Source organism: Acinonyx jubatus, chromosome C2 (genome assembly GCF_027475565.1).
Source record: "Acinonyx jubatus isolate Ajub_Pintada_27869175 chromosome C2, VMU_Ajub_asm_v1.0, whole genome shotgun sequence".
Classification (NCBI taxonomy): Eukaryota; Metazoa; Chordata; class Mammalia; order Carnivora; family Felidae; genus Acinonyx; species Acinonyx jubatus.
In genome coordinates, this window is record NC_069384.1 from 130,373,530 (window position 1) to 130,396,200 (window position 22,671).

Sequence of the window (22,671 nt, forward strand, 5' to 3'; positions counted from 1 at the left end):
CCAGAAGACTATGAAATGACATTTTCTAAGTGCCAAAAGAAAATAATTATTTCCCCAAGAACTATCTTACAAGAGAAATTGTAAAATAAAGAGATTTTTAGAGAAACAAAAACCAAAGTTTATAAACTTCATCAAAGGAAATTCCAAAAGTGGTACCTTAGGCAAAAGACACAGGATCTTTCATGATCTTTTGAAGTCATCAGTGAAAGTAATAAATAAGGGTAAAGCTAGATGAGCAATGACTAAATAAAATAACAACAACTAATTGATAGACTTGAACAAAACTAAATGGAAACAAAATACTGAACAATAATATGTATTACAGAAGGCAGTTGATTAGAGCTAAGTTTCTGAGGTCCTTATATTCTGAGGATAAGGAAAAATAATAGATTGACTTAAGACTTTGTTGAGTATGCATGCTAACGTTTCTAGGCTATATCGGGGAAAATATAAAAAGAGAGTATAAATGCCAAACTAGTAGAGGGAGAAACATAGAATGAGAAACTTTCTATACCTGTTCCCCATCCAAGCCATCAGCGCCTTGGTCACCAGGATCTCCCTGTGGAGCAAAGGAAGATAAACTATTGAAGAAAAGAGGACCAGGGGTACATGACTACTGCTTTGATGTTGATATCCTTGCTAATATTTTTTTTTAGTCGGTAGAAGAGTCTAGACCTTCTGAAATGACATTTATATGCTGCATTCACATACTAAAAAACAATGATTATACACTGTTTTCCCTGACAGTTTTAAGTGCTAAAGGGGGAAAAAAAAAGATAAGAAAAAAAAAAGAAACTCAAATTTCAAATGGGTATAAAGACTTTTTTCCACTTTTGCACTGGGAACAAGTTGTCACTCTTTCAAAAGACTGGATAAAACATTTCCCACTGGTTGCCTACATGTTAAAGATGGTCCGGGGCGCCTAGGTAGCTCAGTCATTAAGCATTTGACTTTGGCTCAGGTCATGATCTCACAGTTTGTGAGTTCAAGCCCCACGTTGGGCTGTGTGCTGACATCCCAGAGCCTGGTCTCCCTGTCTCTCTGCCCCTTCCCCCTTGTGCTCTGTCTCCCTCCCTCACTCCAAAATAAACATTTAAAAAATTTTAAAGATGGTCCTTTTGTCATTGACTTTTTTTATTTTAAAAAGACAGACAAATATGCCTGAATTAATTCACATAATGGAAACTTAGAAGAGCCCAGATTAAGGAGGAATTAAATGGGAGTGCATCCACGTGTATGCATTTGGGGAAACTTACAATAAGAAAAGTCCTTAAGAACTGAAAAATTGATGCTAACTGGATAAGACTAAACACTGGCCATGGTGTGGTGACATCTCCTCAAATATTCCATCACTTCCATCTCGTGGGCCCTTCGCTTTACTGACTATCTCAGAATGACAGTTAACGTATTTATTACAAAGCATTTTTTGAAAAAAAAAAAAAAAGTCCAGAGTTTTGCCAGCGAAATAAAATGCATATTATGCATATGGAATAGTTGATTCATTCCTACCATCCGCATGAGGAAATCAAGTTTCAGGCACTTTGTTTTTAATATGAAAATTATTGTCAAATTGGTTTCCATACAACACCCAGGGCTCATCCCAACAGGTGCCCTCCTCAATACCCATCACCCACCCTCCCCACCCTCCCACCCCCCATCAGCCCTCAGTTTGTTCTCAGTTTTTAAGAGTCTTATGTTTTGGCTCCCTTTCTCTCTTTTTTTTTTTTTCCCTTCCCCTCCCCCATGGTCTTCTGTTAATTTTCTCAGGATCCACATAAGAGTGAAAACATATGGTATCTGTCTTTCTCTGTATGACTTACTTCACTTAGCATAACACTCTCCAGTTCCATCCACGTTGCTACAAAAGGCCATATTTCATTCTTTCTCACTGCCACATAGTACTCCATTGTGTATATAAACCACAATTTCTTTATCCATTCATTGGTTGATGGACATTTAGGCTCTTTCCATAATTTGGCTATTGTTGAGAGTGCTGCTATAAACATTGAGGTACAAGTGCCCCTATGCATCAGCACTCCTGTATCCCTTGGGTAAATTCCTGGCAGTGCTATTGCTGGGTCATAGGGTAGGTCTATTTTTAATTTTTTGAGGAACCTCCACACCGTTTTCCAGAGCGGCTGCACCAGTTTGCATTCTCACCAACAGTGCAAGAGGGTTCCTGTTTCTCCACATCCTCTCCAGCATCTATAGTCTCCTGATTTGTTCATTTTGGCCACTCTGACTGGCGTGAGGTGATATCTGAGTGTGGTTTTGATTTGTATTTCCCTGATGAGGAGCAACGTTGAGCATCTTTTCATGTCGGGCACTTTTTTTAAACCAAAAGACAGCTGAGTTAGTGCATGAAAATAAGCACACCAAACTCCCATACTAAAATTATGCAATGTATTTGCCACAAGCCACATGGGTGAATCTGTGGTACCAGGAGATAGGAGTAAAGTTCTGTCAGCCCTTGTCTGTCTTGTCCATCACTTTGTAACCACTCTCAAGGATAATGTGGGGAACAGAATGGGTACCTACAAAAATATTTCTTGAGTGCACGAATGAGCAAATGGATACTTTGCTTCTGAATCTGAATGTAAAGTCATTCCCTTATTGTGCAGCTCCTTTCCTACAACCCTGTCCTGGCATCCATCTCCCAGCTGATACTCAGCTTGACCAGACTCCTCCCTGCCACACCTTGAATTCAGGACCAACTCTCCCAGAGCATCATATGATGAATATGGCGGCTCAATTGTTATAGACTTAGCAGGGCATGAAAATTATATATGTCCCTGCCTTAAATATGAAATACATACCTGACAAATAGCCATTTATTGGCCTAGCAGTTTGGCTGTTAATATCATCTGACATATCCCCTTGTCAGAAAGTTTGGAGGCTCACCTCACTCAAGCAAAGGAAAAGCAAGTGACCTGTTACTGTTTCCCACAGAAATTGCTCTCCCGTTTAAGAAGGGTAAGGGAGGTCACCTACCTTCTCTCCTGAAAATCCTCTTGCTCCCTAAAGTTAGGGGGGAAAAAATGAAAAGAATTGAGTTTGAATAAGATTTTTCTCTCTTAGGACACCATATATTCCCCAAATCCAAGAAAAGGCAATTAATTAGTAGATCAAAATGGAGATTTCGTCTCCAGCAACTACAATGCACATCATAGCACCTTGATTACTACTGCTCCCCTTTGAGTGTGACTTTGATAAAAATCACATTGGTAACTCCTCACATAGCAGGGGTGAGCAGGAAATGACAGTGACCTGCCACTTATTAATAGAAGAATCGTATTTTTTTCAAACAAAAGTGAGAGTACACCGGCTAACAAGCGTGAGAAGGCTTCCAGGAACAACCGCACAAATGAACTGAAAGAGTAACTTGTTAAGAGTGTACAGAATACGGTAACTTTGGTCAGAAAAATTCTCCATAGGACTCTGAGTTGTAGAGAAACTTTTCTGGCCTTCTTCAAGGAGATTCTCTAATCCTGGAAGGTGAAGAGACACTGACAACACCACTGAAAAGGGAGCCCCACCCATTATTGCTTTAGGCTTTAAAATTTCAGTATTCTCAAACCCCCTTCCAACCACCAGCACTATGTCTTTTCCTGAGGGCTTTTTTCTGGCACTGGAGCCTGTCCACACGAAAGACAGGCCAGAAGTACTGGGGAATTAATATCCACTGGGACCAGCTTGCAACTAATGCCTGATAGGATTTGGTGCATATATACCCCAGCTCTCTCACCGCTTGGATGGGGTAACATTGAGGTGCAAGTTCAACACTGGCTCACACAGTTCCTTAGCAGGATGAGGCTCTATCTACCCACAGTGGTGATCTAATTGAAACCATACCCTTCTTAGGCCACCTCCCTTCCCTAAATTCTCTCCTGTCTTGATAGTATTTACTGAGATCCCCTCCCTATGAACTATTTGCACTTGACTCCTTTTCTCAGGCTCTACTTCTGGGAAACCCTACACTGGGAAGGAGCTAAAATGCTATGTTGAAGAATTAAGATTTTCCTCAAACTCAAGGGATAAAACCGGGATAGGGAAAGAATTCCACAACCTTAGGTCCACACTCACCTTAGGTCCTCTCATACCCGGGCATCCTTCCTCACCTTGGGGTCCAGGAAGACCTTGGGGGCCTCTTTCTCCCTGTGGAATAAAAATACACATGGAAAGAGTCAAGCAACTATCTCTATCATCACCCAACCGATTCGAACCATGTGACCGTCAATAGTGACCGTCAGAATGACTAAAATATGATGCTGTCCTTCCAATTACTTCTACATCCTCAAAGACCTGATCAGATCACCTGCAAGGTAATCAGAATGTTTATCTGTCAACTGCCCATACTGACAACCCCAAATCATACAAATCAGCCTTATCTGTATTTTTGACCAATTCATTCAAGCCACTTCGGAATTCAAACAAAACAGAAGGTGTGTCTGAACACTGCCTTCAGGCAGCTAAAATTGGATAAAGGTTTCCTTGTGAGCCCACAAAGAATAAACCACTATTTAACTCTTTCTCTTCTAGGTGAAATCCTGCCCATTCCTAAGGTATAGACCATACGTCACGTTCTCTTCTGAGACGATTTTTCTGTTACACTGTGTGTTATTACCTGTTTCTGTGTTTCCTGCTATATGGAGAGCTTCTAAGGAGACAAGGACTCACTTATTTATCTCTGGGTTTCCAGCCCTCAGGACGTCCATTCCGAATTTGAAGAATGACTGCCTAAATTATATTAGTGAACATAATCTTTTGATCTAGGTATTGGATAGGGAAGAGAATGATAAATGGCATGCCTTTTTGCCAAATTAATTAATTATAAATTAGAAAGTACTGTATGGCCTGTGAGCTTTCATCAAAAGAATCTACAAATATAATCTCACTTTGCTTTAAAAATGTTAGATAACTTCACCACATAAGCTGCCCAGGACAGTAAAAGAGAACATGGTAAAGTGAGAAACACTTTGGATCAAAAATGAAAAGGTCCCAGGTTCAAGTCCTAGTTCTGCTTCTAATTTGCTTTGTGAGCTTGGATGAGCACATGACTCTATGAATTACAGTTTTCTCCATTTACAAAATATGGATCTGGGTAATACTGATTCTGCCCATTCACAGGATTGTTGTATTACATGCATGAGATACTGTATTGAAAGTACTTCACAAGTCATATAGATTAGACACATGAGGTGTTTTATAATTAGATAGCAAGAGATGATGAGAAAAGCAGAGGTCTTGGCATCAGACAGACATGGATTTGGGCACATCGGCAACCATCTCTGTCTGACCTTAAAAGTCACTCTCTCTGAGTTTGAACTCTACATCCATAAAATAAAGGTATTAGCACTTATCTGGAGGGGGTTGTGAGAAAGACTAAACGTCATAATGTGTATAAAATGCCGAATGCAAAACCTAACGCACAGTAGATGCCAAGTCAATGTCTGTTCTCCCCCTTCTTCCTAGCTATCCACATTTTTAGGTTCAATGTATGGTGTAAACGTTTCATCTGGACAATCTAATTTTAACATATCCACTTACAATATTGCACTATATAGTGTTATCAGTCATGAATAATCGATTGTTGCCTTTATCAGAAAATAGTTACCTACAAAACAAATGTCCCTAACAAAGCAGGGACTCAAAGGGAAAATTCTTAAAATTTATTCTTAACAAAACAAAATAAAACAAAACACGCTAAGGATAGCTATCATCAAAAACAAAAACAAAACAAAAAAAACACAAGTGTTAGAGAGGATGTGAAGAAACTGGAACCCTTATGCACCGTTAGTGGGGCTATAAGAGTACAGCTGCCATGGAAAACATACGGTAGTCTCTCAAAAAAGCGAAAAACAGAATTACCGTATGATCTCCCAATTCCACTCCTGGGTATATACCCCCAAAGAATTGGAAGCTGTGTCTCAAAGAGATATTTGCACACCCATATTCATAGCAGCATTATTCATGACAGCCGTAAGGCAAAAGCAACCCAAGTGTCCATTAACAGATAAACAGAAAAACAAAACGTAGCATATCCATGCAATGGGATAGTACTCAGCCTTAGAAAGGAAGGAGATTCTGACAGGCTGCAACACGAATGAATCTTAAGGATATCATGCGAAATGAAATGAGCTAAAAATACAAATACTGTTTGCTCCCACTTTATAAGGACCTAGCGGGGCCAAATTCATACAGACAGAAAGTAGAATGGTGTTCGTCAGAGGCTAGTGGGGAGGGGCTCACGGGGACAGAGTTTCAGTTTTGCAAGATGAAAAGAGTTCTAGGGATGCACGGTGGTGATGGCTTGCACAACAGCATGACTGGACTTAATACCACCGACCTGTACACTTGAAAATGGTTAAGATGACAAGTGTTATGTATATTTTGCCACAACTAAACACTTACAAGGAAATTGTGAAGAAAAAGCAAAAAGCTGACTCTTATGACTTCTACTCACAGTTCCTAAAGTTTCAGTTGCCGTGCATACATAATCAGGTATGTGTTTGCCCAAAATTATTCCTCAGAGAAAGAGTATTCTTAAACTTGAATTTTCACAAAGTCTTCACAAAGATTCTCATATTTCAAAGTACTTTCTCCATTGCTTCACTTTGAACAGCATAATAGTGACACCCAGTCAGTGTTAAGATATTTCTAGGATCCCTATGAATGTCACGTACCAGATCAGTTAAAAAAGAAAAACAAAGGAAGTAAAGAAATCTAACAGAGATTACTTATTTATCATATTTGAAAGTGAGACCTCGCAATTTCGGACGTTAGATGCCATGCAAACGAGATTTTTAAAAATCACTTTTCTAAGCAATAGAATTCATGATTACACTGTGGAGACCATAAAGATATTCCCACAAGAAAAATGAGGCACTGGGCTTTTGAAGCTAAAACTGAAATTTGCAATGACAGCCTTTATAAACAGGCTTAAAAAGTGGTTTATCTTAAATAACTTAGATAGAAGTGAACACAACAGACTCTAGAAAACCAGATAAGACAGTCATAAAAGAGACTCTAGGAGTGCTGCAAAAACTGATATAGAAACTCCGTGGGAAGAATTTTTAATGATCTGAGAAAATATGAGAAAGAGAGAAAAAGCAGAATTTCTTACATCATTTTACATAATGAAAGACTTTAAAGTATTTGTATAGCTAAATAAGTTAAATGTTTTAAGTGGACACTTGTCACCTATGTTCCTCAAAGTTCATTATTCTAATTGAGCAAAAGCATTTTTTCGGATGTTCTCATGAGAAAACAGGAATTGCCTTATAATAAGCACATATGTCTAATGGTTTCGAAGATAAAATTTGGGCTTACTGTGTTTTTCATTCAGATACTAAGCTCTATCCTGCTTAAAAATCGATCCCTCATTTGTTCACAGTAGTTGTTTAAAGCTATCAACTATAGCCATGATTTCGTGGAAAGAATAACATCATCAAAAGCTGTGCTGAAAGCTGTTCAAATGCTAGGCTGGCTCAAGTTATTTTATGAGAAATGAGAATAACAGTAATATCTTATAGATGAAATGAGGAAATGTATATAAAATGTTTGGCCACGCATCTGGCACATATGAAGTTCTCAACGAATGTTAGCTGGTTTTGTTGCTGCTGAAGTTACATAGCTGTTCTTGGGGACCCTAGATAATCTGACTAATTCGATGTGTAAGGCTTTGGTATGTAACCAATGCATATTTAAACCACCACCTCATACTAGGTACATTTTGAAAATATATAGAATTTACGTACGAGTCTGGCAGATGGTATTTTCCAAAGATGACCACAACAAAATCTCAGGGCTCTTCTGGATATGACCTTGCCACTCCCCCATCAAGAGAAAGGATCTATCTAATCCCCACCCCCCCCCCCATCCCTCTTGAATCTGGTCTGGGGTAAGGGACTTGCTTGTTCCTAATAGAATGAGGCAGAAAAGTTACCACTTGACTTCTGAGGCTCCCTCAGAAGGCTTGAGCTTCAGCCTTGATCTCCTGGAAGGCTCCCTCTCAGGATGGAACCTCCTTGGTGGGTGCTCCCTCTTAGAACCAGCCACCATACCTGTCCTTGGACCACCATGGTCCATCCTTCTGCCATCCCAGCCAAGCTCCAGAGCATTGGAGGGGAAGTCATCTCTGCAGGGGTCATCCAGCTGCCCAGTCAGCCCAGCAGAGACCTCAGGCACCTAGCAGAGAGCCATCCGCTCTTTCCTTTTCAGCTTCCCCACCCACAGAGTCCATGGATGTAATAAAATGATTGTTGTTTTACACCACTGGGTTTTTTTTTTTTGAGGGGGGGTGTTGGGGAAAGAGGAGTAATAGATAAGTGGAACAACGAATTAACTATTTGTCATTATATACTTTCAATTTGAATCTACAAATTATAGCCCCATTTTGGAACGTGCCATCTGCAAAGAGCCGTCTTGGCCATTGAGCAGACCAGTGTGACCTGCTTTGGGGGGAAACAATATTAAAAGCCATTCAGAGGACAACATATTCTGTCACCTTCTCTCGTGAGAAATGCAGTAAAAAGAAAATGGCACCTACTAGAGCCATATATACCACACATGGCTACTGAGCACTTGCAATGTGTCTAGTCCAAACTGAGATGGGCTGTAGGTATAAGATACACACAGGATTTCAAAGACAGTATATTTTAAGAAGTAAGATCTCATTGGGGCGCCTGGGTGGCTCAGTCGGTTAGACATCCGACTTCGGCTCAGGTCATGATCTCACGGTTCGTGGGTTCAAGGCCCGCATCAAGCTCTGTGCTGACAGCTCAGATCCGGGAGCCCGCTTCAGATTCTGTGTCTCCCTCTCTCTCTGGCTCTCCCCCATTCATGCTCTGTCCCTCTGTCTCTCAAAAATAAATAAACATTAAAAAGTAAATCTCATCAATTTTTATATTAATTACCTGTTGAAATAATTATAGTTTGGATAGACTGGATTAAATAAAATATATTATTAAAATTAACTTCAGTTATTTATTTTTATTGTCTTTAAAATAACTACTATGAAATTTTAAATGTATAAAATTATATATATCACTCACACTATATTCTTAGCTCTGTACTGGAGTCTTTATAAACCATCTTTGTTTTAGGATGTTAACAGAGCAGAGAAGGGGGACAAATTGCCTCTTACTCTACACAGACAAGGGCTTGTTTATATCTTATTTGTCTGAAATTGGTGTCAATGACACTAATCAGTTGATCAGGCCCTAAATTAGTGTCTTAAATTTAGCCAGACTCATTGAACCACAGGCCAAGCAGAAAAAATAAAATAACATTTGGGGTGCCTGGATGGTTCAGTCGATTGAGCACTGGACTCCCGATTTTGAGTCAGGTTATGCTCCCAAGGTAGTGGGATCGAGCCCTACATTGAGCTCCATGCTGAGCCTGCTTAAGATTCTCTCGCTCTGCCCTTCTCCCTTGCTCACGCTCTTTCTCTCTCTTTCTCTCTCTCTCTCTCTCTCAGATACATACATACATATATATTTTTCAAACCTAACACTTAAAGAACGTTTAAAACATCATAAAAACGGGGAAAAAAATATTTTCACCATGCCTGAACAAAATTGTAAAAATCCACAGCCCACCTTTCTGAATGTATTTCTAACATCTAAGACTGATCACTGAGGCAAACTAAAGAGAGAAAAGTCGAGCAGTTCTCCAACAAATATACTCAAAGAAATGAATCAGCTTATATAGGTCTCAGCAGCTGCATTTCTTTTCTTAATTTCTGTTGATTTTCCAAGTTCCAGCAGCCTAAACGTTTAGAACAATAAAACAATGTGAAACTCTAACTGGGCAATAAGAACACTAATGCTTGACTATCCCAGCAAGTTGAAACGTATGGTCCAAGGACACTTCAGGCCCCCAACACCCTTTGGGAGGGGGCGCTCAGAAAGTTAAAACTACTTTCCTCATTACACGAAGATGCTATTTTATTCTCTTATTCTCTCCGAAGTGTACAGCAGAGTTTTTAAGAAACCACAAACCAGTGATATCACAACAGACTGAACACAGACGCAGACATATGAATCCAGCTGTCTTCTAAGAAGCCAGACGTTGAAACCATGTAAAAACAAGGCCACACCTCTCACGCACTTATTTCGTCTTGGAAAATGTAGTTATTCTTCACAAAGGAAGAGGTCACTTATATTAAGGGCTTGTTTTTCTTTGGGGGGAATAAAATAAATAAATAATTTAAAATTCTGGCAGTTTTGATTTCTACCATGGTAATGGTCAATAGACAGAAACTACATCAACAAAAGTTCTTTGAGGTCCTTCGAGAGTTTCCTGGGACCAAAAGTTTGAGAACCAGTGGTGTATACAAATCAACCTTAAAATAGATACCTGTGGTAAAGGGGTTTTCCACAATTTGAAATGAACTGAAACCTATGGCATCCCAACATCCTTTTGATGTTTACACGGTGTAATAAAGATGGTCCCTACCACATTCCAGTCCCTTAGCCAACAATTCTCCCTATAGTATGCAATTTTCTCCACATCTAATCACGTGACAGCTAACTTTCCCGTGCCCAGGGATATAGGCAGCGTTATGTGCAAACTATTTGTGGGTAACTACAACTCTATCACCTTTCCGACCACCCAGGAGGCATCCGAGTGATCTTGTTACAAAATGGCCTTGATTCTCTTCATTATATTTTGTCAAACTACTTACCAACATTGCGATCTCATTGATAATAACAAACTGCCTGCAATTTAGCGCACAATTAACAACTACTATTATATGCATACTCATCAGGCACAGACCACATTTTAAGTTACCTCAAACTCAGATTAAAATGACCACACTTCATCACTAAACACCTGCTGGAGCCTGTCCCCCTAACATTTGTTATAACAAACGGTTATTTTCATGAAGATATTTTAAACCCATTTTAAATGGTATAGATGAGAAAAAAACTCATGACTCAAGTGCAGTTAAGTGTTTCTAATATTTGACCCATTTTACCATGTGCCTTCCAAGAAAAAAAATCAGATTCAGTACTTACATGTCCCCCTTCCTCACCAGGATGACCGGGCAACCCGTCAGCACCCTTCTTTCCCTGAGAAAAAAAGAAATCAAAAGAAGTAACTTGGATTCTAAATTCTTCCCTCAAAGCCAAAGGACATAAGAATTGTTACTAACAGATACCCTTGTCTCGTGGAGTTGACATGATATCGGGAATCTACTAAACATTGAGCACAGTGTATAAAGACATACAGAAACAAGTATTTCTGGCCTGTCTTGAATATCTGTTTTTCTTAATAGTTGGCACATCAACCTACTTTTATTTTTCTAAAATACTTTTTAAGCCATTTTATCATGAAAATCCAAGCCAAAGCTAACTTCTAGCTAAATGTTTGAGGAACACTGTTACTGTTAAAGAGGCCTTTGACCTTGTTCTACAAAAGTCAGTAAGCAAAGGTGTTACTGCCCTATTGCTTATGAGAAATGGTTATTTCTGTATGACTCAGATGTTTAGTCTCTTCCTCGCTCTCTTTTTTACTTCTTCTGAGATAACTAAACACATAAACTATTTCCTCTCAAGGAAGTTTGGCTTGCCATTTATAGCCAGATGTGCTTATTTGATTGAAAAACTGGGCAATAAGATATAGGAGCCGTATTCTCTTTGGGCTCAACAAAGACATGAATGTCGATGCAACCAACCAATCACTGACTTCTTAAGACAGAAAGAGCAGAGAAGTCAACTATTCAAAGCATTCCCATCTTTGGCCTGTGAGGCAGAGTCCTTGAGATGCAAAACAAAACAAAACAAAACAAAAAAGCATATGTCAAGAGGTTCCCAAGCTTGATTTCCTAATTTCTCCAGTCTGACACCTAAGAATAACACAAGGGGGAAAAATCTAGTAGTAGGGAATAACTACAATTTTTATTAAAAAGTAATCATATACTTTATACTGTTCTAAATCACGATTGACCTGCAAAGTCAATAAGAGCTCATTCCAACAACCTCACAGAATATCTTCCAAAGAGGGAATGTAAAAAGATGGGCAAAGTCAATGGGTTTAACTCAATCTTACAGGAGGATTTGTGATTATCCCATCATAAAGCTGTCATTTGTGGGCGAGGGAACCTCGTAGATAAATGAGGACCATTTTTAATGAGATTTATTCTCCTTTAAAAGTGGGACACGTTAGGGGAGCCTGGGTGCCTCAGTCAATTAAGCGTCCAACTTTGGCCCAGGTTGTGATCTCAGTTCATGAGTCCGAGCCCCACATTGGGCTATCTGCTTGCAGCACAGAGCCCACTTCAGGTCCTCTGTCCCCCACTTTCTCTGCCCCTCCCCCGCTCATGTGCACTCTCTCTCTCTTAAAAAAATAAACATTAAGGTAATTTTTTTAATAAAAAAAAATTAAAGTGGGACATGGTAATTTTCTATCACTTCACCATGGAGTTAACAGGCAGATGCAAAACGACCACTACTGAACAAAGAAAGCAATTGTATCTTTCCTCAGTTTAATCCTCTAGAACAGAAGGTTAGTTAGCTCAGAGGGGAAGAAGTACTAACCACTGTAAAGAAGGCAGATGAGGCACAAGTGAAAATTCTACGGACAAGCGAAAACTTCTGTGCAGCAGTAGAGCTGTGAAATTTGCTTGTGAAATTATTTGTCAAATAAATGTAAGGAGACAGCATAAGAGAGTGGAAAGAACGTGAGACTTGGAGTCAGGTGGACAAAGGGGCTTAAATCCCCAAATGCCTCTTCGTAAGAGTGTGACTTTGGGAAAGTAATGTTCCCTCTCTAAGCCTCTATTGCACACCCGTAAAAATAATATTCACCTCGAGGGTTTATTAAGAGGGTAGAATTAGCAAAGGTATGTTAAAGACAGAACACGGGGCCTGGTACCTAGCGGTGCTGAAACGTCATCTCGGTCCACGTCCAACAAACTCTCACCTTGTTCCCAGGGTTCCCACCAACACCCCGGTGCCCATCTTCTCCAAAACACTTTGTATATGTATTGCAGCATCTTCTTTCTGCAATTGTGTCCTGAGAAACAGAATTCACATAACGTGATTTTTTCCATCTGTGCTAACCTATGTCACATGATACACCAAAGAGACAAAATTCCCTCTGGGTTTTGGGGTGCCTGGGTGGCTCAGTCGGTTAACTGTCTGACTTCAGCTCAGGTCACGATCCCGTAGTTCGTGGGTTCAAGCCCCGCGTCAGGCTCTGTGCTGACAGCTCCGAGCCTGGAGCCTGCTTCAGAGTCTGTGTCTGCCTCGCTCTCTGCCCCTCCCCCGCTTGCATGCTGTGCGTGTCTCTCTCTCAAAAATAAATAAACATTAATTTTTTTAATTCCCTCTGCATTTTTTAAATTATTAGAATAAACAGACCTAGTGAAGGATGGGGTTAGAAAAAAAAATACTTACAAGTTGCTTCAGTAAGATGCTTGGGAGGGATTGCTGTGTGATGCTCAGAGGTTGATTGTATGAGAATCCTCTGCCAAATTCTAGCTCCTGGAGTTCTTCTAATTTATGCACACCTTCCAGGCCAATAATGAGGAGCCCAGAGAATCCTTCAAAATGCCAGCAGGTAGGAGATTTTACTTGTAGGTCTTTTGACTGGTCTTTGTCCGGGCCCTAAATATGCATGCATCATCCCACCCTTTTCTCCAGCCTTCACCTGTCTTGTGTCAAACTGCATTTCTGACCAATGAAACATGAGCAGAAGTGACGTGTGTCATGCCCTGGGAGAAATTTTCAGAGCAGTGCATACATTGCCCCATTTCCTGCCCCCTGCCACAGGAACAGACCCTCTCTCAGCCTGAGTCCTCGAGTGATGAGAATGAGACACAAATTAGCGGTCATGAGGCATAAGATAAATACATTCTTGCTCCTTTAAGCCATTGGGATTTGAAGGTTGTTTATTATTGCAGCACGAACCTATCCTACTGATGAAGGCATTACAAAATCATCCGGCTTTGTCCACATGACAGAGAACCAACAGACAAGGATGCTTTTCAAACAGCTAGAAGTCACTGTTTGTAGTATTTCTGAACAAATATTTCTGTTAATATTTTGAGCAGTACATTCATACACACACATCAGCTTTTTGCTATCGTAAACAAACCACTTAACAATCCTGTGGTTAAAAGTTGTATACATAGGGGCGCCTGGGTGGCTCAGTCGGTTAAGCGTCCGACTTTGGCTCAGGTCATGATCTTGCGGTTTGTGAGCTTGAGCCCCGAGTCGGGCTCTGTGCTGACAGCTCAGAGCCTGGAGCCTGCTTTGGATCCTGTGTCTCCTCCTCTCTCTGCTTCTCCCATACTCATGCTCTGTCTCTCAATAATAAGCAAACGTTAAAAAAAAAAATTTTTTAAGTTGTATGCACAGTCTTAATCATTCCTTAAAATTTCTAGAAATGGAATGCTGATCTAGCATGTGGGCAAAGTTCGCTGTCTTTCGTCCAAGATTTCAAATTCTCTTCCAGAAAATTTACTTTTAAAACTTCCTATGTGGTAAATTAAGTTGGAAGCAAGTTATCACAGAAAATATTCCAGCATAGTGTCGACCAATGGAAAGCATCATCTCAAGAGAAATACACTGAACATACTCTACCGAGGAGGGAGAAAGGTAGACGGAGCATGAGTTGCTGGTGGTTCATCTTGAGTTTGCTTTAGAGCTTTTGAGTGGCACCAAATGGGGACAGAACAGCAATCGCGCACAGCCACACAGGTGTTATTGCCCAAGCACACCCAGCTGAGGGAGCTGGTGGGCACTGAAATCCAGCCAGCACACCATTCATTAAGCCAGGCGCCCAGGCACAGGGTTGCATATACCAGGAGCATTGGCATCTTTTTTCAATTTCACAAAGATGCTGTACAGACTAGTAGCAGCCCTTGGGGATGGTCAAAGAGGAAGAATTGGTGAGCAGAGGAGGAAGGGCGGGCAGTGGGAAAAACTAAGCCCAGCTCTAGGGTGATTCCAGAGTTTAGGAAAAAGAGACCCTTGTTAAGAAAACTCAAACAGCACTCAATTATCATGAAGTTGCACATTCAACCTTCAAAAGCAGATGCCAGGCTGATAATTGGCCAATCCTGTCTCAGTCAGAGAGACCCTTGATCGTTGTCAGGGTTATGGGATCCTGGGTTCTCTCAGCCCTGAACAGCCCCTAATTCATACAAAGCATCACCCTTGTGGGCACTGAGCGCCAACCACTCTATGGTTAGTCTATGGATGGCTTAACGGAATCCAGTGCCATCTGGAAATCTCAACAAGTATCTCAGTTCCTGTGGGAGGAACCACCCACCCAGGGTAACCACATGCACCCACCTTTGCTGCGGAGGAGCTCAGAGGTTTCCTTCAGTCTCTGGAGATCATCATCCAGTCCATCTGTAAACACTAAAAGGACCTGTTGTTTATGAGAGAAAGGAGGGTAGTGGGGAGCAGGGATGGAGTGAAAGGAAGGGGAGAGGGGAAAGGGAAGAAAAAAGAGGGAGAAAATGGATACTGAGTGTTGCACATTTTATAAAAATGCAAAGATAAACTTAGCTTTTCTGGTTGTATCCAGCCTTTCACCCTGTTTTGTTTCACCCCTTCCTTTATTCGTTACTTTATTACACATTCGTTTTTACTTCAATCTCAAGACCCCCCACCAAAAGGAGAATTGGAACCAGCTTAACTTGTTCACTTAAAATACCTCCAAAAATGTCTTGCAATATCCATCTTCACTGACACAAAAAAATACCAAAATTTTAATGCGTTTTTAATAATTAAAATGGTTTACCTTTACTCACAGAAAATTTTAATTTAAAAGTGAATTACATATTTAAGAAATAAATCCACTGGCTGCATGATTGAAGGAAAAACCAAATGTAACTTTCAAAGTTTGGTGCTGTCATTTCCAAATAAACATCACGTAAGGTCTTTTCATCTCTACAGGCTGTAGCAGGTGTATAGTTCTTGGGCACCAGGAAGGGAAAACAACCAACAAGCCCTTAGTGAGTTACTAAAGACAGTTCAAAGTGCCGACTGGAAAATAATGGGCTCTACTCTACATGACAGTGAGTGACCATAATGAGCTAGTATCTTCCAAGTTGTCTTTGGAGTGAATTTGCATCATGGAAGAATCTGGATCACTAAACTGTGAGCAACTTGAGGGCAGGGATTTATCCTTTTATCCCTACTGGCATTATTTAGCACAGAGCTTCTTGGGCTTAGTGAGTATTTGTTGATTGAATGAAAACATATCCTTCGTTGGTCTTTACTGAATAAGACTATGGTTTTTCTCTACGTAGAATCTCCGGTGAAGGACAACTTATTGGCCTCAGTCACAAAAGCCCAATCCCTCCCACCCTGGCAATTGGCTCCATATTATGGATTCTCAGCCTTTATTAATTACCTTCACTGTAGCAGAAGAGAGCTGGATAGCATTATCTCCCAAGGACTGCAAAAAATCCACATCCATATAGTTCCTCTTGGCAGCCTGATGAATTAAGAACGTCTGAATAATCTTACCACTATAATTTTTAAAGCCGGAGTCAAAAATAAGCTGGCCATTTGAGGCAGGGACCAAGTAGCGGAACATCACGTTAGGGCGACCAGGAGCCCTACAGCTGATGTTGGAAAGCTGGGCCATCTGTTGCATCAGCTCTGGCAGTAACCCTTGAAGCTTCTGCTGATCTTGCTTAATGGGACTGGAAATATCAATTCCTACGGACAAATCTATGTTGCATCCTTTGAAAGTGGAGGAGAAAAAAAATCAAATTAGTCATCTCTAGATGCATGACCGGGCCCAGAATATATCAGCCAACCCTGAAAGAAGAACCTGCAGCCAACCCACAGAATATAAGCTAAATAATGGTAGGGATTGTTTGATTTGGGGAGTGGTTTGTTACACAGCAAAGCTAACTGATACAATATATAGTGTTTCATAGCTCTGTTCCTCTGCAGTTGCTATTCCCTTTACCTGAAGTGTCCTTTCTCATCTCCTCAACCCCAATCTGGTTAACCCATACATGTCCTTCAAGTTGTAGTTCAAGTGATCCCCTTCCCTAAAGCTCTGACTCATGTCTCCAGGTACTCAAGTTGACTTATTAAATACCCCTGCATGTCCACCGTTATTTTACTTGACCTTCTCTCCCACTAAATAAAGTTTTCTTCATAGTAAGAACTATGACATCTAACTTCCCCAATGCCTGATACAGACAGATGCTTATTAAATGTTTGACAAATGAATGAAGAAGGGAATATGAATGAGCCTTGAGTCTTCTTCCAGCACAAAGCTGTACTATTTCCTTCTCCCCTCAAAGTTTTTTCCCTCATTCACCACTCACATGTATCCTTTATTTCAGGGAAGCATATTAGAAGAGATCAAAACTGACAATCACTCCCAATCTTCTGTTTCTTGTACCTAAAAATTGTTAAGCCCTTCTGGAAGAGAGCTAAAATTTGAAAACCCAGTGATCCTTCAGGCTATACCCACTCACTCACAGGTGAATAATAAAACCATGCACAGAATTCCAATGAGGCAAAAGTTGGTCATAGATGCACCTGGGTTAGAATGCGGACAAATAACTTAAAATGTAACTTATCAATAATAAAAGGGCCACTACCATTAACTACTTTTAGACAACAAGCATAACTTGCAATTTGTCCAGGACAAGCCAAGACACGTGGATATTTTCTCCTTAGTCCAGTGCACATTAGAGTATTTGGCTCAGAAGTTGTAAAAACAAAACTGCAGATTTTAGGAGGAAATTTGAGGAAAATAAATAAATACTGAACCCTTTACCAGTGAAAATGGTCATAAACAATATCTCAGGGATCTGAGATCCAGGGCTGAGCCATGAGTTTTCCATCCCCTAAATAATATACATCCATGCTAGCTGGCCAGATGTTTCCAGAAGTGCCAAGACACAAAATGCCTTTCTCCCCTCCTTTCATATAAAATATCTTGGTTTTGTTTTGACTTTTAAATCTCTAATTGAAATTCACCAAAAGGGATTTCCACAGATGTAAATCCCATTTCTACATTGGATCCAATTTCAGAAAAACAGAAATTTCCCTTTTGCAGTATGGTGTATTATTCCAACATTTCTAATTTACATTTTTTCCCAGGAACATTTCCAGCTGGCTTTATGTAATGCAAGAATATGCAAGCATTTTCTTTCCCTATTAATGTAGAGGGTTGAACCTTGCCAGGTAATCTCTAACGTCTTTATGATTCAGTTTTATGATTCTGGAATTCTGGAATTAATTAGATTCCAGTCATTATGGAGGTATCCAGCTACTTCTATCAAAAAAGTCAGAAGACAAAGCTGAAGATGAATGTAAATGCTAATTTACTACATGCTATAAAATAGTCTAAAAAGAGAAGCAGGAATCCTGTATTTCTTCTCCTGCCCAGGATAATACTCAGGGGTGTGTGTGTGTGTGTGTGTGTGTGTGTATAACAACCCAAACAACAAACAAAAATAGGACTTTGACTCCTGAAAAATCCAAACTGCTTAATACAAGACATCCCACAATCCACGCTTTTTAGAAAATAATTTTACACATCCACTCTTTTCAATGGATTTCTGAATTCACAAGGACACAACAAAGTGATATCCTTTACACGGTATGAACAAAAATATTAATTGAATGCTCTAGAAAGTTGGCTCCAGCTTTCAACACCAAATTTCTGGGAAGTTCAAACCCTGCCTCCATTATTTCCCATCTGCATTTCTCACCTGGGAATTATGTATGATAAAAGTATCTGCTTCCCATGGAGTTGATGTAGGAATGTTGGGCTTTAGGGGTTTCATCATATACTCCTTTATATGATTTAATATTATACTTTGCTTTATTATACTATACTATGCATTACTATGCCATATTATACCATTGTATGCCATTCTATGGTATTCTATATCATACTATATTATACTCTTCTATACTATATTATCCTTCATTATGCCCTACAATACCATACTATGCTGTACTGTACTATACTACACACTCTACTAGACTGTACTAGACTACTCTCCTATTCAAGGTGTAATTTGAGGACCAACTGGATCAACATCACCTGGGAGCTTGCTAGAAATGCAGAATCCCACCCTCACCTACTGAATCAGAATCTACAGTTCAACAAGATCTCCAGGTGATTTGAATGCATATTCAAGGTTGAGAGGCCCTCTTTTGCTCTACCACACTATACCAAAACACACTCTAGAACAATATCCAGTACACAGACTCTAGAACCAGACTGCCTCAAGTTTAAATCTCAGCTGTGCCATTTACTCAGGCCAAATAACCTGATTTTGCTGTGTTTTCGCTTCCTCAACTGTAAAATGGTATTTACTTAATAGGGTTATGTGAAGATTAAATGTTTTTATACATGGAAGCCCTCAGAATAGCCCTTAGCACACATACACACACACACACACACACACACACACACACACACACACACACACAAAAGGACCATCTACAGCTTGGCCATTCTGACTACAATGTGATTGTGTTGGAGAATCTCACTCCCTGTGGGTAGGAGGGAGCACTGTCCATGAAGATATTCTCTGGGTCAATCTCCCACTGAAAGGCAAGTTTGGGGACCAGCATAGACCCAAACTGTTGGGAGGAGGAGCTTTGTCAACAAAGCAGAGAGACCTCTCTTCAAAGCCACATAGAAAAAACAATGTGTTTTATTTCGTAAGAGCACCCATGTAACTGATATTACTCTCTGCTTCGATTTCCTTTTTGGTATGCCCAAATCTTCATTAAGTTGTGTTTACATATTCCATTCTAGTTCTTCTATCTACAAGGAATACACTGAAGAATTGTAAGGACTTTCTACAGAGTCCTGGGAAGGTTCGGGCCACTGGAGTCCAGAATGGTGACAGCCTTGAGAATGACTAAAAAAAAAAAAAACCCTGGTGAAAATGAACCACAGCATTCAGAGTTCAGGCCAGCTGTCCTCTCCTCAGGGTGACCCTCCCTCCCTCCTCCAGTTAGAAGGACTTGTTTCATTTTATTAAGAGAGACAACAGTGTCCCTGACACTTACAATGGGCTCTTGGATCAAATAACAAACCCTCTGTCACTTACCTTGTGGAATGCAGACCTTAAGAAGAATTTTCTTCTCCAGGTTCTGCAGGGACTCAAAATTCTCCTCATAGTATACTTTTTGTGGGTCATTAGTAATCTCCAAAAGCTGAGCACTTTTGGCTGCTCCCACCCCAATGGCAAAAATAATGATGTTCCTGTCCCTGAGAGCCTTGGCTGGTATGGCTACATTATCCTGGGCAACCCCATCGGTGATCACAATCAAATACTGATGAACACTGGGTCTCCCTCCTCTTGGACTGTCAAAAAAAGGCAGAGTGAAAGTCAGGGCTTTCCCAGTGTAGGTGCCATGATTCATTTGCTGAACATCTGAGATGGCTCTGTGGATGTCCACCTTTGAGGAGTATTGGTTGAGCCTGAATTCTTCCTGGGGGGTTGAGCTGAACTGCAAAAGGCCAATCTGAATTTCATCAGCACCAATATTAGCATGGTTCACCATCCTCTTCATGAATCCTTTCATCTTTTCAAAGTTTATTGCAGAGATGGATTCTGAACCATCTATCAGGAAGATAATATCAGCTTGCCTATTCTTACAGGCTGGGGAAAAAAAAGGAGAACAGAACATTCACTCAGAGCCTGAAACCAATGAATTATAAATCCCCAGGACAGTCTGGGGTGGCATAGACACAGCATGAAAACATTTTTAAAGGGGGTGGGAGAGGAAGTCAATGAAATAAATTTTCTGTGACCCAGCACAAATGAGATACAGCTGTATGATAAAGATAAAATTTAACCAACTTGCTTCATTCCAGGTCACAGTCACTCTGTGTCCAATATTCACTTTTGGACCAGTGAGTCCACACTTTGAGAATGAAGCCTATTCAAATAGATTGTATGCATATACTTGGCAGGAAAGAGAGACTAAGGGAAAAAATTCTTACACTCTGAGGAGCAGATGTCCTGTACCACGTCTTGTTGAATGGCCTTCAAGGAATCAAACTCAGCTGCAAAAAACATCTTGTCTTTAGCTATCTCCTTGAGTTCATTATCATTAGCGTTTTTGATTCCAATAGCATAAATGATGACTCCCTCTGCCCTCAATGCGTCTGCAGGCTCAGCCACCGGGTCCTCAGATTTACCACCAGTGATGACTATGAGATACCAAGGCACATTGCTGCGAGCAGTATTCACAAAGACCTGAGCCATGCTGCCCAAGGCCAGACCGGTCATGGTGCCACCTCCCCTCTGTTGGATGCCATCAATGGCTACCTTCAGCTCTGCCACACTGGAATACTGGCTGAGGATAAATTGACTATTAATTCTATCTGCGTATTGAACGACTCCAAACCGTACTCTGTCAGGCCCAATACGGAACATCTTTATCACCTCATTCATGAACATCTTCATTTCAAGAAAATCATTGTGCTTGATGTTGCTAGACCCATCGACAAGGAAGTAGATGTCAGCCTTCTCGATGTGCACACAGTCTAGGCAATAAGAAGAAGGAGGAACCCGTTAGAACACAGGGTGAGATAGCAAGTAGCCAAAGCTATTCATCCTGATCCCCAGCCATACCTCCTCAGCTTTCATTGTTCCCTTGAGAGCCAACAGCTTTTTACTGAAAACACCTGTGACTCTGCCTAGAGGTACTGTTTGACCAAGAGCACACCAGGCAGACCACAGTGCCTGGGAATGAGTTTCAAAGAAGCCACGAACCAACAACTGACAGGGGCTGGTGGATAAACACCCAGCTCCCATCCCCTTGGGTGGGACAACTCTGAGGTGAGCTCTACACGGTTTGCTGAGTCCCCAACAGAACTGAGCCCCAGCTACCAACAGCAATTATGTGCTCACCAATTCAGCCTCTGTTGGCTGCCTTCCCTTCTTTTCTCAAATCTCCACTCCCCTACCAGTATCCCCTGGGGGCACTTCCCCGATAAATCACTTGCATACATATCCTTGTCTCAGAGTCTATTTCTGGTGAACCCCACTTAAGATCTGAAGTAACAGTACTTGACCTTTCTCAAATGGGGAAGTTGAAGACAAGCTAAAGTAAAATATCAGGACATATTTGAAGCTAGGAATTGTCTCAGTATCCAATATCCCTGTTTCCCATGCAAGTCAGACTTTTAAAATAAGGGCAAAAGAGTACACTTGCTGAAGCTTTATTAATTTAAGCTAATATAAAACTTTGTTTTAAATGAGCTTTACTTAAATGAATCACTTTGTATTAAGGCTTAGACTCCAAAGGGAAAAATGGCTCCACAATCAGATCCTTTCTCAACCACTTAGTATCAGGCTTGCCCCTTTGCATCTCAATTTCCTAATCGTCAAATGATGATCTTAACACTTCCTCAGTAAGATTATAGTAAGGATTAAATAAGATCATAGAAAAACAGCAGAACTGATTTTTTAAAGTAATGGTTAAGATCACTCATTATCACATAGCAGATTCCTCAGAAAGAATCAAAAAGGGGTGCCTGGGTGGCTCAGTCAGTTGAGCGTCTGACTCTTGATTTTTGCTCAGGTCATGATCTCATGGTTTCTGGGATCAAGCCCCATATCAGGCTCCATGATGATGGTGCAGAGCCTGCCTGGGATTCTCTCTCTCCCTCTCTCTTTGCCTCTTCCCCACTCCTCTCTCCCCC

The 22,671-nt window shown here is 40.6% G+C and overlaps 1 protein-coding gene across 4 annotated transcripts in view; it reads right to left on the reverse strand.

Annotated features, from left to right (window-relative positions):
- LOC106971588 (collagen alpha-4(VI) chain-like) overlaps positions 1–22,671 on the reverse strand; it is a 123,546-nt gene that overhangs the window by 69,747 nt on the left and 31,128 nt on the right. For all 4 annotated transcript variants that reach the window (XM_053221467.1, XM_027061871.2, XM_027061870.2 and 1 more), the window contains exons 6-15: positions 20,965–21,510; positions 20,066–20,620; positions 16,375–16,709; positions 15,306–15,384; positions 13,404–13,549; positions 12,928–13,020; positions 11,022–11,075; positions 4,084–4,155; positions 2,992–3,018; positions 515–559 (exon numbers count right to left, since the gene is read on the reverse strand). In XM_053221467.1, the coding sequence (XP_053077442.1) occupies positions 515–559; positions 2,992–3,018; positions 4,084–4,155; positions 11,022–11,075; positions 12,928–13,020; positions 13,404–13,549; positions 15,306–15,384; positions 16,375–16,709; positions 20,066–20,620; positions 20,965–21,510 (1,952 nt within the window). The remainder of the gene's footprint in view (positions 1–514; positions 560–2,991; positions 3,019–4,083; positions 4,156–11,021; positions 11,076–12,927; positions 13,021–13,403; positions 13,550–15,305; positions 15,385–16,374; positions 16,710–20,065; positions 20,621–20,964; positions 21,511–22,671) is intronic.